At 42.2% G+C, this 18,946-nt stretch overlaps 1 protein-coding gene across 1 annotated transcript; it reads right to left on the bottom strand.

The window, feature by feature from the left end:
- Positions 1-17,531: 17,531 nt before the first annotated feature.
- Positions 17,532-18,724, bottom strand: LOC121050106. Its single transcript, XM_040508996.1, has 2 exons — positions 18,667-18,724; positions 17,532-18,266 (listed from the first exon to the last, which is right to left on the bottom strand). The coding sequence occupies exon 2, from the start codon at positions 18,203-18,205 to the stop codon at positions 17,591-17,593; it is 615 nt and encodes a 204-aa protein (XP_040364930.1). The 5' UTR covers positions 18,206-18,266; positions 18,667-18,724; the 3' UTR covers positions 17,532-17,590.
- Between the last annotated feature and the right edge of the window lie 222 nt (positions 18,725-18,946).

Raw genomic sequence — 18,946 nt, 5'->3', positions numbered from 1 at the left:
AGCAAAAGCGTAGCGATAAGCAGTCTTTACCGAGAACTGCCTATCCCGTGATAACTTCCAAACCAAACGGTCCACCACATTCCTACTGCTCAAGGGAATAGCCATAATTGCCGCTGCTTCCACATCCGAAAACAACCTGTTAATCAAGGGAACATTCCACATCCCCAGAGCCACCAATAGATCATCCACTTTTGCGACCTCTGCAATAGCCAACGCCGAAATTGCCGGTCTACCACCTGGTAAAGACGATACCCAACAATCCATAAATATATTGATTAAATCTCCATTACCCACTTGCCAAACACAGTTTTCTTGAAGCAGCTCTCTTGTGGAAAAGATACTCCTCCATGAGTACGAAGGATTAGCATGCGGTAAAGCCTCCCAAAAAGAGCAGTCAGGATAGTATTTTGCTTTGTAGAACCGAGCAATTAAAGACAAGGGATTAGTTAAAATACGCCAAGCTTGCTTGGCCAACATAGCCGAGTTAAAATTGGACAGGCTCCGGAACCCTAACCCACCTTCTTCCTTTGGATTACACAACACATTCCAATTTTTCCAATGAATCTTCCGTTTATCCAATGTACTGCCCCACCAGAATCTGGCGCACATTTGTTCCAAGTCATCACAGAAACTCTTGGTCAACTGAAAGACACTCATAGCGTACGTAGGAAGTGCCTGTGCTACTACACGTATCAAAATGTCTTTCCCTGCCCCACTCAATAGCTTACCTTGCCAAACATACAACTTCTTCCCCAACCTTTCCTTGATATAATGGAAGGTTGAAGTTTTCTTGCGTCCCACGTAAGTGGGTAACCCGAGATACCTCTCATGTGAGGCTACAACCTCCACACCCAAGGTACCCGAGATCTCCTCCCTCACCTCCTCGGATACATTCTTGCTAAAAACCACCGAGCTTTTGGCAAAGTTAACCAATTGCCCCGAAGCTCGCCTATAAATTGTCAGTACTTCCAAGAGCTCTTGACATGCCCCAATAGAAGCCTGTGCATAGAGCATATTGTCATCCGCAAATAACAAATGATTCACAGCGGGAGCATTAGGACACACCTCAATCCCGGGTAACAAACCAGACGCTTGTTTCTGCCGCAACAAGGCCGAAAAACCTTCCGCTCCAAGAAGAAAGAGGTAGGGAGATAAGGGATCCCCCTGTCTCAAACCCCTAGTACCACCAAGAAAGAATACCGTACTGTGCATACACACTGCATCACAACATCAATCCAACGCCGTGCAAAACCAAAACGGAGCATAACTTTTTCCAGAAAAACCCACTCCATTCTATCATAAGCCTTACTTAGATCTAGCTTCAGAGCCATGTACCCGACCTCTCCATCCCTCTTATTATGGACAAAATGAGCCATCTCATTTGCCACTAAAATGTTATCTGTAATCAACCTCCCTGGAACAAAAGCACTCTGGAAAGGAGAAATCACCGACGGTAAGACTACCTTCAATCTATTAGCAATCACCTTCGAGCAAATCTTGTAAACGACATTACATAGGGCAATGGGTCTCAAGTCTGACATAGTCTCAGGATTGTCGACCTTTGGAATGAGGCAAATATGCGTGAAATTAATTTTCTTGAGAATCAACCCTGTATGGAGAAAATTCTGAACTGCTGCAACCACATCCTGACCAATAAGGTCCCAATAGTGTTGGAAAAAGAGTGGAGGCATACCATCTGGTCCTGGGGACTTTGTTGGATACATCTGGAAAAGAGCAAACCTGATCTCCTCCCGAGTATACGGGGCACATAGATCCTCATTCATTTGGGAGGTGACTGATGGAACAATCGCCTCCAAAGTACGATCAAGGGCCCCAATGTCAATTTCTGACGCTGAAAACATCTTAGTAAAATAGCTAGTTATAACCTCCTCCAAACCAGCATCATCCTCCCTCCAATTACCGTCCTCGTCATACAGCCCTTGAAGCATATTTTTGCATTTCCTATTTTCTGTTCTTCGATGGAAGAATCCGGTATTCCGATCCCCCTCCTTAAGCCATGTGACTTTAGCCCTCTGCTTCCAGAACAGCTCCTCCTGAAATAGCACATTCTGGAGAGTATCCGACAATGTTTTCTTCTCTTGTTGGATCACGTCAGATATAGGAACCTCAAGTAATTCCTCCAGCCGGGTTCGAATCCCCAACATCTGCAATTGTCTACCCCGAAACACCTCTCTCTGCCATTTATCTAATTTGATCCGGGTAAACATGATTTTCTTAGTTACACAAAACATCGGCGCCCCAGCCACATCTGTTCCCCAAGCATCCTTAACCATGCTATCACAGTCCGGATGTTGCAACCAAAAAGACTCAAATTTAAATCTATGAGACTTGGATCTTACAGGAAGACGAGTTGTACTAGCCCTCAATAGTAGAGGAACATGATCCGAATCAGATGGAGGCAAATGGAAGAGTTTAGAATGACCAAAAACATCAAACCCTAAATCGAGCAGATCACAGTATCCCAAAGCCTCACGAAATCCCCTCATCTGACGTTCTGCTCTAAGAGGACCAGCTATCTTTTCACCACTGTTTAAAATTTCGTTGAAGTCCCCGATCACAACCCATGGGAGAGAGTCGAGGTCGGAAAGGTCCCTTAGCAGCTGCCAAGATCGATCCCTCTCTCCTGTTCTAGCATAACCGTAAAAACCAATAACCCTCCACGATGGAGTCCCAGAATCACCAATGACAAGCGCATCAACATGATGCGCAGATTTAGTACCGATCTGCAAATGCACATCATCGGTCCAGAACAACTCCAAACCTCCAGACTGACCCTCGCTAAACATTGCTTCGACATGAGCGAAACCAAGAGCCCTACGCAGCCGGTCGAAATCTTCAACGCGGCTGATTTTCGTTTCACACAAAAAAACAATATGTGGCCTGTTTTGTGAACACAGATCCTTCAACGCTCGTGTTGTAGCATCATTACAGATCCCTCTGCAATTCCAACTTAGCATATCCACGTCCATGGAGCTGCAAATTTGCTTTCTAACCCTAGAAAGTAACCCTAGCAGAGCGGCTAGGTCAAAAAAAGTTTATTTCTGAAAAATATTTCTTTTGATTGGAAGTTAAATGAATGGACCTATTTCTATATAACACTGTAGTGTAGCAAAACAAAGTTAATTTGACTTGATTTGTTGTTTTGTTCATATTTTACATGGCCAAATTGATTCAACTACAGTTAGCTCTGCACGCAACAAATGTAGAACTCCCTAGCATCAGCTACAGATCTTTGAGACATATAAGCTGTTATGTTTTACTTCCGAGTTGCAAATGTTGTAAATCATATTTCTAGTAAGTGTGTCGATACAGAAAACACATCAAGCTCTTCTGAAGTTCACCTTATGCTTCCATGTTTTGCTGCATTTAGTTCCGTTTAGCTTTCGGAACACTTCAATTATATTGATCAGCAATTCATGTTGAACAGTACTGTCAAACCATGTCGTGCAATATATCCCCTCTTCTATTGTCCCAAGGCAGCCAACCCGTGAATAACAATGTGTTCAACTATAGAAAGCAAGAATACAAGTCTTATGGTGACTACAAGTATTCTACAAAACAGAACAACATGTAGAACAGAAGTTCAATTGTGTTATCTAGTTCAAACATTTCATAAAACATGTCCACTGCATTGATTTGTGGTTAATACTTTATAGAACTGAAACAAAAAAAATAAATAAACATGACTATAGTAATCAAGCAGGCATAATCTCATAGCAAAATCAGAAGTCTGTTAGCAAAAGAACCAGCAAGTCGCAACATGCATGAACCACGAGCAAAACAAAGCCCATCCACTGCCTCACTCCACCAAAACTAAAGATGACAATATATGTTAAATAGTTCATACATTATGAACATTTATCCAAAACCACACGCGCAATAACCCAAACACCAGTAAAATATCAAAAATAAACACCCATTGATTTAGACTTGGCCTCAGTTCCAGTTCCTTCACATTTTACTGTTTTCCTTGCTTAACTCGGTTCCATCGCAGGTATTATCTTGCATGTCACACTTCCTTGTCTCGGTTGCTTCACGTTTGATCTTGCTAGTATCATTTCCTTCATGTTTTATCTTGCTTAGCTCACTTCTTTCAAGTTTTCTCTTACTGGACTCAATTCCTTCTTGCTTTATCTTGCTTGTAGAGATGATTGTACACCCTTGCTTCTCACCAGTGGACTTATTCTCAGCAGAGACACATGATAGGATACCATCAGCATCAATATCAAAGCAAATATCATATTTAGGAGCTCCCTTCCGAGCTGGAGGAACATTATTGATGGTAAATTCAGCCAAGAAATTATTTTCTAATGTTGTTGAACTCTCCCCCTCGAAAATGGCTATGTCTATGGAAGTTTGGTATTCGTACAAAGTAGTAATACCCCTTTTCATTGTGGTGGGAATTCTAGTGTTTCTTGGGATCACAACATACATGAAATTGCAGTCTCGAGCCTCAATGCCAAGTGAGAGTGGGGTGACATCCAAGAGAGCAAAGCCTTGAAGCATCTCATTTTCATTCCCACTCAAAGCTGCAGCTTGAACAGCAGCACCATATGCCACTGCTTCATCAGGTTAACACTTTTGCACAATTGCTTCCCCTTGAACAGATCCTGCAATAGCTGCTGCACCTTCAGAATTCTAGACGAACCACCAGCAAGGACAACATTATGGACTCAGCTCACATCCATCTTCGCATCCTTCAAACACTTATCCACAGGGTCCATGCACTTGATGAAGAAATCCATGTTGAGTTGTTCGAATTTGGCACGGCTAAAACTTAAAAAGAAATCAGTAGCGTGATGCAAACATTCAATTTCAATATCAGTCATAGTGGCAAATGAAAGCCTCCTCTTTGCCTTCTCACAGGCATTTCTTAACCTCCTAATAGCCCTGGAGTTTCCACTAACATCCACTTTATGCTTCTGCTTGAATTCCTCTACACAAAAGTTCACCATTCTGTTATCGAAGTCTTCACCACCAAGGTGAGTATCTCCAGCAGTTGCCTTCACTTCAAAGACAGCAGAAGTACTTATGCTAAGCAGAGAAACATCTAAAGCACCACCACCCAAGTCAAAAATCATAACACTTCTGTTGCTATACCAACCAGCTTTCTTTTCAAGCCCATAAGCAATTGCAACAGCAGTAGGCTCGTTGATAATGCGAATCACATTGAAGCCAGCAGTGGCAGCAGCCCTTTTGGTAGCTTGTCGCTGGGAGTAGTTGAAGTACGCAGGGACCGTAATTACTGAATTCTTTACAGTAGCACCAATATATAGGCTTCAGCAATCTCACGCATCTTTGCCAAAACCATGGATGAAATTTCTTCAGCAGCATACTTTTTCTCTTGGCCTTTGTGGTTGACCACAATCATAGGCTTGTCAATCAAACCTTCAATGACCTTGAATGGCCAGAGCTTCATATCATTCTGAACACATGTTTCATGAAATCTTCTACCAATCAACCTCTTTGCATCTGCAAATTGATGTTAAAGCTAAAAACACAGTCCAATTGACGTGGAAACCAAGTCCATTAAGGAATACCAAAACAAAAAATGTCATATGATATATCGTTTTTTTATTATGTAAGTTTGAATGTTCAACCTAATTGAGCCTACTACCTCCAATTGTTTAAGACAACCAAGCTTCAATCTAAACCTGCAGAGGACTAGTAGTAATTGTACCAATAGATCAAAGACTTTTTTCCCTAAATCACAAGAGTACTGTATCAAATTTATTGTGGGTAAAGTCTAAGTATAAAATCGAATATCAAGGACTTGGTCTAACTAATAAGTAACAAGTGAAAGATTTGTAGTTCCAAGCCAGCCACTAGTATATATTTTCCACCATTTACACTCCTATTTGATTCATGCTCGTTCTTAGCCAACAATCCTACAAACCCTAAACCAAACTCAAAACCTATATATAAGTGTAGACAGGGAAAGATGAACCTACCAAAGACGGTGTTGGTGAGGTTTCTGGCCACCTGGTTAATAGCTCCATCGCCGACCAAGCTCACAGATTCGGTGAAGGCAACGCAAGAAGGAGTCGTCCTGTTTCCCTGTTCGTTGGGTATGATCTCAACACGACCGTGCTGCTACACTGCAACACACGAGTACATGGTTCCCAGGTCGATGCCTATTGCATGTTCTGAAAGAAGGAGAAAACAATTGACTGAAGAGATGAATTTCATTAACTCAGAATCGTGTCCTTTATACAAGTGTGATTACAAAATATCCCTACAAGTCTGGAATCTATTAACTACCTAAAATACATACAAGGAAGGTTACAGCTATTGTACAAATCGTATGATAGAGCAATCTGCAATAATAGGACAGATTATGACAGATCTGCAATATTATGGCAGACTACTTTCCTTACACTCCCCCTCAAGTTGGAGAGTGGATATCTTGCACTCCCAACTTGCGAATCATAGGGACAAAGACATCTTTCCCCAAAGGTTTAGTAAGAACATCAGCAAGTTGATAAGCTAAATTCACATACCTCGTGGCCACAATACCATCTAGAATTTTGTCTCTAATGTAGTGGCAATCCATCTCAATATGCCTAGTTCGCTCATGGAATACAGGGTTGGCAGCAATATGCAGTGCAGCCTTGTTATCACAAAACAGCAGAGTCGGTTCAGAGAGAGATAGATTTAGATCTCTAAGCAAATAACGCAACCAAGTCAGCTCACAACACGTTCCTGTCATAGCAAGATATTCCGCCTCTGCTGAAGACAAGGATACTGTCTTTTGACGTTTTGACCTCCAAGAAAAACAAAGTATCCGGTGGTAGACCTTCTAGTGACAGGGCATCCCGCCCAATCAGAGTCACAATAAGCCCTCAATTTTAGATCATTGGTGGAAGAGAAAAACAGACCTTGTCCAGGAGAGCCTTTTAGATAGCGTACTACTCTCAAAGCTGCCTCCCAATGCATTTTTCTTGGTTGATTCATGAATCTGCTAAGGACATGGACTGCATAAGTGATGTCAGGGCGGGAAACAGTGAGATATATAAGCCTGCCTAACCTCCTGTACTTTCCAGGGTCTTTGAGTAAATCACTATGATCAGACAATTTTAAACCCTTTTCCATGGGAGTATCCACAGGTGCAGCTCCAAGTAACCCTGCATCTTCAATAATCTCTAGAGCATACTTACGTTGACATATAAAAATTCCCCGTTTGGAAGTCGAAACTTCAATACCAAGAAAGTACTTTAAGTCTCCAAGATCTTTGAGACGAAATTGACTATGTAAGAAAGCTTTAAGTGCAGCAATAATCTCCAAATCATTTCCGGTAATCAATATATCATCAACGTAGATCAAGAGTGCAGTAAATGAATTCCCATGCTTTCTAGTGAATAATGAATAATCACCTTTAGATTGGACGTACCCGGCTAACCGTACAGCATCAGAAAACTTCTCAAACCACTGCCGTGAAGCTTGCTTTAAACCATATAAGGATTTATGTAATCTGCATACCAGATTCTCCTCCCCCTGTCGCCGAAGACCAGGCGGAGGAGACATGTAAATTTCCTCTGACAAGTCGCCATGGAGGAATGCATTATTCACATCCAATTGATGTAATGTCCAACCACGAGCTGCAGCCAAAGCCAACAAACATCGAACAGTAATGATTTTGGCAGTAGGAGAAAAATTTTCTTGATAATCGACCCCTTCTAACTTAGCAACGAAGAGGGCTTTATACCGCTCCACAGAACCATCAGCCTTGTGTTTCACCTTATAAACCCAACGACAACCAATAGGGACCTTACCGGCCGGAAGAGGAGACAGGGTCCAAGTTCTGTTAGCTTGAAGAGCCTGTAATTCAGAAAGCATGGCAGCCTGCCACTCAGGATGAACGACAGCCTCAGAATAGGAGCGGGGCTCGGAAACGTGGCTGATGTTGGCCGTGTAGGCAAGGTGCTGCGGCAGATACCGATGATAGGAAACATAATGGGCCAAGGGGTAGTGAGTACCGTGGGCCGGACCGGGCAGCAAGGAGGGCGATTGGTCGGAGGGGGTGGAGCAAACATGGTAAGTGAGGCGGTCTGGTGGGCGAGCGTGACGGCTGGAGCGACGGAGAGGAGCAAGATCCGGAGTGGGAATAGGCAGATCCGGATTGGGAACAGGACCGGTGGGAAGAGAGGAGGAAGGAGGAGGAGAAAGCGGTGCTGGAGAGAAAGGAGGAGCAGGAAGGATGGCCGGAGGATTAAGGACAGCGTCGCCGGCCGGAGGATGGGTCGGACGACGACGGGAGTAGGTACGGAAAGAAGGTGGTGGTGGAGGTGATGGGGGCGATGGCGAAGACGGTGATGATGGCGGCGGTGGAGGTGATGAGGGTGGTGTCGGCAGCGGAGAAGAAACGGGGTCAGAAGGAGAGACAGAAGTGGAAGAAGATGGAGACGAAGGAGGCGAAGGACGGGGAAGAGAAAAAGAGAAGTCAACGTCAGAGGGCAAGGGAATAGGGCCAGGTTGGTGGCCCAATGAAGAGACAATAGAACTGGGCTGAGTGAAATAAGGGAAAATATGCTCATGAAATTTTACATCGCGACTAGTAAAGACCTTCTTGCGGGATAAATCAAATAACTTGTAGGCCTTCTGACCGATAGGATACCCGATGAAAATGGACTGAATGGCACGTTGATCGAATTTATGAATGGGATGAACGTTAGTGGCATAAGCTAAACAGCCAAAAACACGGAGGTGGGAGAAAGAAGGAGGTTTCGAATAAAGAAGTTCAAAAGGAGTTTTGAAAGAAAGAATGGGAGAAGGTAAGCGGTTGATGATGTGGACTGCGGTAAGGGCACACTCCCCCCAAAATTGAGAAGGGAGGTGTGCTTGAAATTTGAGTGCACGAGCCACTTGAAGAATGTGTCGATGTTTACGTTCCACAACCCCATTTTGTTGGGGCGTGTAAACGTAAGAATGTTGGAAAACGACACCATTATCATTAAAAAAGGAGCGAAGGGATAAGAATTCACTACCATTATCACTACGGAAAGTTTTAATGTGAGAATCAAATTGAGTGAGAGCATAGCTAAAAAAATGTTTAATGAGTGATTGGACTTCATCTTTATGGCGCATTAAAAATATCCAAGTAAAACGTGTATAGTCATCAACAATGGTAAGAAAATAATGAGCACCAGAAATAGAAGGAAATCGATATCGACCCCAAATATCACAATGAATAATTTCAAATGGTTTGACTGAAGATATGGTACTAGTATTAAAAGGTAGGCGACTCTGCTTGGCCAAAGGACATATATGGCAAGCATTATTAGACGGAATGGAAACATGCAAAAAAATCTTAGCAATGAAGCCTAAACAAGATGATGACACATGCCCTAAGCGGTTGTGCCATAAATCGGTGGAGGTGACGGTAAGATGACAAGCTGGGCGTGCGGTGGAAAAGGAAGGATTGATTTTGGAATTCTCCGTCGCTAATGCCATCAAATAATATAATCCGTTGCGTTGTTCACCCAAACCAATCGTCCTCCTCGTAGCCAGATCCTGCAAAACACACCAATATGGGTAGAAAGTCACTGAACAATTCAATCCCCTCGTCAATCGACTAACCGATAATAAATCGACTTTAAATTTAGGCACAGAAAGCACATCATGCAGATAAAACATGGTACTCAGTGGTATTGATCCTTTTGCAACAATGTCAACTTTATCTCCACTAGGCAATAAAACTGGTGGTAATGGGCATTTATTATTTTTATGAAATAATTGCGTAGAGGAAGTAATATGATCAGTTGCACCGCTGTCAATGATCCAATTGCGGGAAACAACTTTAGACAAACCTGGTTTTGTCACAACATTAGCTTTGGAACCTGAGCTGGCATTTGAATCGGGCTTCAAAGTTGGATTACTAAGGGCAGCCATAAACTGTTTAAACTGAGCTTCAGTGAGAGTCACCGTCGGCCCATTACCATCTTCACCTCCTTCACTAACTTGATTTGCTGAAGGCATTGTCGCTCTTGATTGCTTCGAAAAACCGGTGCCCTGCTTTGCTTTAGGATGACCTGGGGGATACCCAATTAATTGATAACAAGTCTGTACCCAATGACCCTGATATCCACAGTAGGTACAATGCGGTCTCTCCCTGCCGGATCCTTGACGCCGTTCGGTGTCAACACGACGTCCTTCCTGGGACCCAAAACTACGATCTGGACGTTGGTTTTGGCGATCACTCCTCTCAAAACGTCCCCCTCTTCCTGAATTGTAATTGGATCTTCCTGGATTGCGCACAGCCATCGCGGCGCTAGAGGATTCTGCAGTGGGATGAGAAGCACAAAGAGAACGTTGCTTCTCATCTTGAGTGACCGCTGCATATGCTTTACGGACTGTTGGCAAAGGAACCATCAAAAGAATTTGTCCGCGTACTGAACTGTAAGTATCATTCAGCCCCATCAGAAATTGCATGAGTCTTTATTGTTCTGCCTGTGGTCCACGAGATATCTCAGAATAGGTAGCTAGTTCATCCCATAGGCTTTTCAATTTTGTATAATAGGCTGAGACTAACAGCTGTTCTTGTCGGAGATAGGCGATCTCTCGCTGAATTTCAAAGATTCGTGGGGCGTTACCTTGAGAGAACCGTTCACGAAGGTCTTCCCATACTTCGTGTGCGGTAGGATAGTAGATGACACTGTCACTGATTTCTGGATCTACTGTGTTAATGATCCATGAGTGGACCATATCATTGCAGCGTGACCAAGCAGCATAGCCTTTTGGATCGGTCTCTTCTGAAGGGGCCGTTATTGTACCATTCACAAAACCCAGCTTGTTCTTGGAATTCAGAGCTAAAGTCATAGCCCTCTTCCACCCTGCATAATTGTCTCCATTCAGAGGTTTAGAGACTAGGACTAGCCCTGGATGATCTGAATGATGAGTGTAATAAGGAATAGAAAGTTCTGATTTTGACATTTCGGATATAGGAGGATTGGAGGAATCGGCATGTGACTTGCCGTGGTCTTTTGAAGGTGGAGGATCATCTTTAACCATGTTGGTTGGGTTGATGAGAGGCTAGAGAGCAAGCTGCACGAGAAGATAGAGTGCAGCAGGGAAGAAGAAGAGTCAGGATCTAGTCCTGCTCTGATACCATGAAAGAAGGAGAAAACAATTGACTGAAGAGATGAATTTCATTAACTCAGAATCGTGTCCTTTATACAAGTGTGATTACAAAATATCCCTACAAGTCTGGAATCTATTAACTACCTAAAATACATACAAGGAAGGTTACAGCTATTGTACAAATCGTATGATAGAGCAATCTGCAATAATAGGACAGATTATGACAGATCTACAATATTATGGCAGATTACTTTCCTTACATGTTCTTCTTTTCCCTCCATTTTTGGCTCAAAAACTCAGTGAAGGCTTTCTTGAAGTCCTTGAAAAGACAGACAGAGGGCTTCTTCTTGAGAAGAGACAGAGTTGAAAATAGTGAAGAGGTAACAGAAAAGCAAGCCTCTTGGGGAAGATAGAGGTGAAATGAGTCAACTGAGCTGGTTTAACCACAGAAACGTGAGTTATTAGAACGAGAAGATCAGAAAAGATCGATTTTTTGCAAGGTTTTATACGCAAAGCCAGAGCCTTTTTGACGTTGATGGGATTAGACTCCATTTGTAATGATGTAGTTGGCTGCCACATGACCGTAATTGCTTTATTTTTTCAAATTTAAAGTTGGAAAAGCCCCAATGATACTAAACCATCTAACTAGAACCAATTTCCTTTTCGGCTAGGAATGGAACTAGATCCCTTCAGGTAGTTTACAACTTCGTTAGGAATGAGAGTAATGGGGGAGTACTATTCACTAGAGAATGTAGTGGGCCATGACAATTGGATCGCAACTGGTGGACCTATGAACCATCCGCACATATAGATCTTCCATGTATATCGATGAGGCTGAAAAATGGAACTTTTTTGGATTTTTTTTTTTCTCAAAGTTAATAAAATGGGGGAAATCGTACAATTTTTTTTTCTTTTTTGTTAATATTTTTTTTTTTTTGGTCGTGAAACTGATATTTATAAAGCCAAAAGGCATATGGAGGCCCAAACAAAGCCAAGGGCAGGCAACAAACCCCTCAAAGTCAGAAATTCATAAAAATTAAGACATGAGTAGGATAATAACTAAAAAACTAAATTAAAACTTAAAAGCCCAAGCAGCCCAAAAAAACCCAAGCCCTAATCAAAGCTTCTTCTTCCTCTCCACTTTGCAGCCGCCATAGCAGATTCGTCACCGGAGCTCCGACGGAAATCGCGAGCAAGGATTGGTAACCAAGGGTGGTCTGCAGAGGTGAGGATACGGACAGAGCCACCATACATTCTCCAGTTGACCGATTACGAAAATATCTCGCTTAAAAGGATAACAACAACCAAACCAAAATAGATCTTAGCAAAGAAACCTAAGATCTGAAGAGGTGGTTGCAGAGGTGTACGAAATCTTCCATGGCAGGACAAGGTAGACAAGAAGAAGGAGATTTGTTCATGGTTTGGGAATCTTGAGGAGTAAAGGAAGAACAAAAACTGAGAATGACCATGAGAACAAATCTGTCCAGATCTAAGATCTAAACACAAATTTGATCTGTGAGGGCTGAAACTCAGATGCAAAGGAAGAGGAAAAAACAAGGAAATCAAATCACCACTTGGGTGAGGAATCACCACATAGGATGAGGAGTCACCACAGGGGATAAGGAGTCACCACAGGGGATAAGGAGTCACCAGATGGGTGAGGGAATCAAAGAAGAAAGGTTTGCTGTAGAGATGAGAGAGCTTAGGTTAGAGAGAAGCAGGAGCTTCTCTCTCTAATGGGAACAATGCACTTTCTACATTATTGTGGCGGTTTTTGTTCATATTATTGAGTGTCTTAACTTTTAGACTATGTCCTGAAAATCAAGCATAGCACGAGAAAATTTGAATAAAAACGTAATGATTAACAAAAACCACATCGTCCGAGGAACAAAAATGAAGGTTGGATTAGATTGAACCCAACTAGCCGACTAGCTAATTGCTAATACGAGGTTGGTGGACCCAACTGGTGTTGGTAGGTGTAAAATTGAGTTAAAAATTAGACAGTTGTTTAAGTAAAAATGGAATTGCAGAGAGAATTGTGTTAGTATTATTGATAATAGAAGCCCTATATATAGGGATTTACAGAGTACACAAAAGGTAATAGAATCCGAACATAATTAGGGAATCTAGAACATTCTCCTATTACAACTCTAAGACTAAACCCTAGTTTGAAGAGACACACATGATGTCGACTTCCTTCAACACTCCCCCTTGTGCCGCTCAAACTTGGTCATGACGCTTTGATCGTTGCATCACTAAAAACCTTGCCACGTAACAAAAACCCTGTGGGATAAAAATAACCCTGGTCGAAGGGCAAAAAGAGCACAACACGTCCTTCACTCTTCGAGATCGAACATGTAGACATCATACCTCCCCCTGATGTCAATATCTCCCCCTGATTGCTACAATCATGGGAGTTCGGATAACTTTCTCAATTCGATACTCTTCACATGTTTCTCGAAGGTGGATTTAGGTAACGACTTAGTAAATAAATCCGCTACATTATCCTCATATCGGATTTGATTCACTTCGATATTTAGAAGTGCTTGTTGTTGCTGATTGTAAAAGAACTTAGGTGATATATGCTTTGTGTTGTCGCTCTTGATGAAACCTAATTTCATTTGCTTAATACAAGCTGCATTATCTTCATAAATGCATGTAGGTTCATCTGTGGTAGACTTCAAACCACAAGTTCCTCGAATATGTCTAATTACAGACCTTAGCCATATGCATTCTCGCACGGCTTCATGTAGAGCAATAATCTCTGCATGATTTGAGGAAGTAGCAACAAGAGTCTGCTTTGTAAACCTCCAAAATATCGCAGTGCTTCCCATGGTAAAGACATAACCCGTTTGGGAGTGACCTTTGTAAGGGTCAAAGAGATACCCTACATCAGCAAAATCCATCAAAACATCATCATCGTTTTGATGTAAGGGAGGAGGATGGGTGGCCGACGGCTTTGCTGATCACGGCGTCTTGGACGGTGCCACTTGGGCTAATGAGATCCGTTCTCATTCTTCCGTCATTCTTTTCTCTCTGCAGGGATAGAACAAGCTCATATCTATCATACATTTTAAGTAACGAAAGATTGTCTTTATACCAGTCCAATGGCGTTGCGTTGGCGCAGGGCTACATCTAGCCAACAAGTTCATAACAAATGAGGTGTCCGGTCTTGTATTGTGTTAAGTACAATAATGAGCCTATTGCACTTAGGTAAGACACTTCTGCCAATTAACACGTCTTCGTCATCATCCCTGGGACGGAGTGTATCCCTCTTAGGGTCAAGACTATGGACGACCATGGGAGTGCATCTTTGACTTTATCAAAATGCAAAGCATTTATTGACACGGTGTACAAGTTCTAAATCTAGACAAAACCGTGTTCTCCCAATGTCATTCATCTCAAACTTAGATTTAAGGTGTTCAACAGTTTCCCTTAACTCTCAAGGGTTCCAATTATGTTTATCAACATAAACCGTGACAATTGCAAATCCAGAACTTGTCATGAAAACGCAGGGGCATAGTTCATCATATCCCTTCCCAATCAAGTAGTCACTTTAGTGAGCGTTTCACTCTCATTGCAAACGCGCTCCGTGGTCAAGAGCCACTTGATTTGGGTAAATGAAGTCTACAAGAACCTTCATTATATTCCGTATCTAGATCCCCACAGAGATATGTAGTGACCACATTCGTAAGTTGCATGTTCAATTATTTGGAAACTACCAAACTAACAAGGTAGTGGAGTGCAATGACATCCATTACGAGAGAATATGTCTTCTCGTAGTCGATTCCATGGCGTTTTGTGAGAAGCCTTGCGCCATAAGGCAAGACTATCATCTCTTTTTCTCATCACGCTATCTAACGAAGACCTATTAATGTCAACAGGTTTTATGTTAGGAGGTGTTGGCATCTCAGGCCTCGAAATCATTCATCTTCGTTAGTGAATCCAATTCAACATGGATCATATTTTTCCATTTAGGTCAATTTTCTCTACGTTAGCATTCTTCAACGGAGTAAGGTTCGATGTCATTGGTCTCAATAATTCCACGTCTTCATGTACACTAGTGTGATTCGTAGAGATCTCTATCTTCTCAGGAATTGGTTCTAACATTGAGGCATCCCTCAACGATGTCTCTTGGACATAAACACAATCCAGAATATTCTCATGAGACGGATTTTGAGTATCAATGATCAATGGATCAAGTTGTGCCAAACTCGCTCTCTTCATAGGGCGAGAATCCATCGAACTTATGGGTCTCCTACGCTCTCTAGCGGAACCCATGGCCTAAGACGCCATTATGCCACCTTTGTGGCATCACCATACCACCATCCATGGTAGTGGTGTCGTACCCATCTCCTCTGGGTGGCACCATGTCCTCTTGTGGGGACATCAATCCTTGCAGACATGTTTGCAGCAGGTATATGTGATCTCGTCACTTTTAGGGGATCAAGATGAGACATAGTGGGGACAAACCACGACAATTCCTGTCGTTTATGTTGAACATTGATGTTCTAATCTCCCCCTAACGACGGGAAGACTGTCTCATCAAAGTGACAATTCGCAAATCCAGTGAAAAAGAGATCGTCTGTCAAGGGTTTTACATAGCAGACTTATGGTTGGAGACTTATGTCCAACACAAATATATATATGCATTCGTTGCAATGACTCATGTTGATGAGCTGTGGCAGCGCAATTGGCACATAAACCGCACACTCAAATATGCATAAGTACGAGATATTAGACTCGAACCCAGTCGATCACTAGCTGTAACGCAAATAAACGTTGAGTGGCTGCTATGAGTCGTAGACGAATTAGTATAGCTGCATGCGATATTGCATAACCCAAGCGAAAATATTGGTGCGCATTACCAAAGTCCGGGCTACCATCGTAGTCTTTTAATGGTGGCTTTTCCGCGAGACCAATTGGGTGTGTACATGGGAATATGATACTTGATATCAATACCCAATGATATGCAATAGTCATCGAAAATTTTCGATGTAAACTCTCTAGCATTATCAAGTCAAATTGACTGAATAGGATGATCTGGGTAGTGAGCCCGTAGCCATATGTTTTGGGCTAGGAGTTCATCATAAGCAGCATTACAAGTTGATGATAGCGCGACACGTGACCAGCGTGTCCACACATTAACCAACACCATAAAACATCTAAGCAGTCCGCAAGTTGGTTGAATCGATCCACAAAATCCCCTTGGATTCTATGTAAGAATGGAATTATTTATTTAGTGTCCTTTGCATAGGATGGTCTTGATCCTAAAAAAAACAGGCTTTACAGAATGAAAGATTGGCCTTATAATCAACCAATGAAGGTTTTGGTTGAGCCACAATGTCACAATTTACTTTGAGAAGTAGAGAGAGGAGCCAAGTCTCCATACATGGCTTCAAAGCCATGATTTTGCCTCAAGGGGATCACGGCGCCGGCTTTGGCCAGCCGGTGGTGCATGGCGGCGGTGCAATGCTCTCTTTGAATTGACTTTGGATTCTCACTTCTCTTCGTTCTGAAGAAGAGATGTCCGTGTGAAGTCTTTAGTATCACGGATCATCATATCATGACCTGGGTGTCCCAAACGGTCGTGCCAAAGCCTATATGTGTCAGAATCTCATAAGTCATCTCTCATGACATGATTGGATTCAATGACTAGAATAGTGGTTGCATACAACCCACTAGAGTGACACATAAGTTTCTCTAGTACTCGTTTATGTCTGTAGTCATTAGAGGTGATGCAAATGAACTCTTGTCCATTCTCACAATGTTTCCACATGAAAACCATTTGCTTTATATCTTTCAAATAAAGTTCGAATTAAGGCATGTCCAAGATATTAAGTAAAAGAATCAACACTTTATTAATAGCCAATGATTACATCAAAGTTTCTTAACCAAAGTCTAATCCAAAATAAAAATCAAACTTAGACAAATCGTAGTCACTCAATCCGTTTGGTAACTCCAATCAAATATGACCAGGGAAGTAGAGAGAGATGTTGGTGGAGCGAGACTCTCTTAAGTACCACTAATCTCAATCACTTTCTTAGACATCATACTTCATTGGATGCGCCACTTGAGAAAGAGTTAATACAAAATTGTCATTTATTGATTAAGGTATAATTGCCATTACATAATTCTTGGAAAAATAAAAGACTATTCAAAATAAAAATCTGTGGCATTTTGTCTTCATCGCCAGATTTAAAGTCTTTTTGAACTCGATGTCTTGATCACCATGATGCGGCTACCTTCTTAGGCACATTGCAAATTCAGGTCCATTGATCAGACGTTCCATATCAGAAATAGACACCATGAAGAGGATTCTCCCTTGATTGAGGCGCATTGGCGCAATGTGCATGGTCCCTAGGACCGGAGACGTTGAAAAATTCTGACCATGGCCAAAGTTGGCTCTATGGTTTCCAACCCTTCATCCCTCAAAGTCACGGCTCCTATGGTGGCGTGATTGTCGCCTTTGGCAACTACCTTCATGAGCATTTCAATCGTATAGATCATGACGTCTATGGCAACTTTCTCTAGCCATAGGGCGACGCTCTGGATAGCTATCTCGAAGCCTATCAATTTCTCTTCTCACAAGCTCGTTGTCTTTCCTTTCAGCAATTTCCATAGCTTTAATAAGCTGTTGAAAGCTTGTGATCCTTCTTGCATTTATATGAGTCCAAAATAAATCACAGGACCTCATAGCATAGACAGGGAAGGTATTGAGGGTTTTCTCAATCAATTGTTCTTCTGTGATCGTCTTGCCACATAAGCGCATCATTCCTGTGATGCGGAGAGCTTCCGAATAAAATTGTATAATTGTATCAAAGTCAGAGAAGCGAAGATCATTCAATTCTGCTTCTAAATTCGAAAGGATGGAGTCACGAACGTTGCCATAACGTTCACGAAGCGCTTGCCATAGCTTTATAACACTATCCTCATTCATGAACTCAAACCTGAGGTCCCTATCCATGTGACGCATCATTAGGGCAAGTGTCCTAGAATTGTCGATCTCAGTTTGAGGGTCTGGAGCAGTTCCTTTATGACAAAGCTCTTGGATTGTATGCAATAAGTCACGAGCAATAAGGTGGAGCTCAACATCCTGAGCCCACATTAGCTATCTTTTGCCTGCATAATCCAATTGAACAAAATAGAGTATGTTCGAGTTTGACATCCTGAAAAAGGGTGAAACAAGAACGAATTAGTTTCGGAGCTAAACTTCCACGAAAACTAAAATAATAAGATTTCCGAGCTACGCTACCAAGAAATCAATTTTCAAGAATATTTGGATTAGACCAAAACATTGATGTTTAATATGGTCACAATTTGATGCTTGCGGACGCTCTTAGTCCGAATATTATGAACACTCTTAATTCATTGGTTACGAACGCTCTTAGTTCGAATATTATGAACACTCTTAGTTCATTGATTACGAACGCCCTTATTTCGTTTAGCGTGAATCCCCACAATTCCGCTTATTAAATAATCAAACCCATGTTCGTATATTGCAAATCCTGCAGCAAATAAAGAAATTTAAAGGACAAGAAATCAGGAACTTTGATCTTTAAAACTTACTTGTTGAAATTCGGAGCAGATTCGCTTCTGAACAGCTCCCACTTCTAATGATGTACAGGTCTCAAAACGACTCGAATATGGCTGAAATTTGGAGATCAGATAGAAGAGACAGAGACGAACAACTTTGATGAATGAAGGATTTTGATCTGAGGTCTCGATCAAGACGTTTCGGGGTGTGCAAATAGGCTGATCTGCACAGGAACGAGTGTGCTGCTATGCTGCAAGGGCAGCAGGCATGCGACGATGCTGCAGGGGCAGTAGGCAGCACAAGGGTGCGCAA

Source organism: Rosa chinensis, chromosome 1, assembly GCF_002994745.2.
Source record: "Rosa chinensis cultivar Old Blush chromosome 1, RchiOBHm-V2, whole genome shotgun sequence".
NCBI lineage: Eukaryota > Viridiplantae > Streptophyta > Magnoliopsida > Rosales > Rosaceae > Rosa > Rosa chinensis.
This window is presented reverse-complemented; position numbering and strand designations above follow the sequence as displayed.

Coding starts and splice junctions, on each gene's coding strand:
- LOC121050106 (XM_040508996.1), bottom strand. CDS start 18,205: ATGTGGGCTCAGGATGTTGAGCTCCACCTTATTGCTCGTGACTTATTG.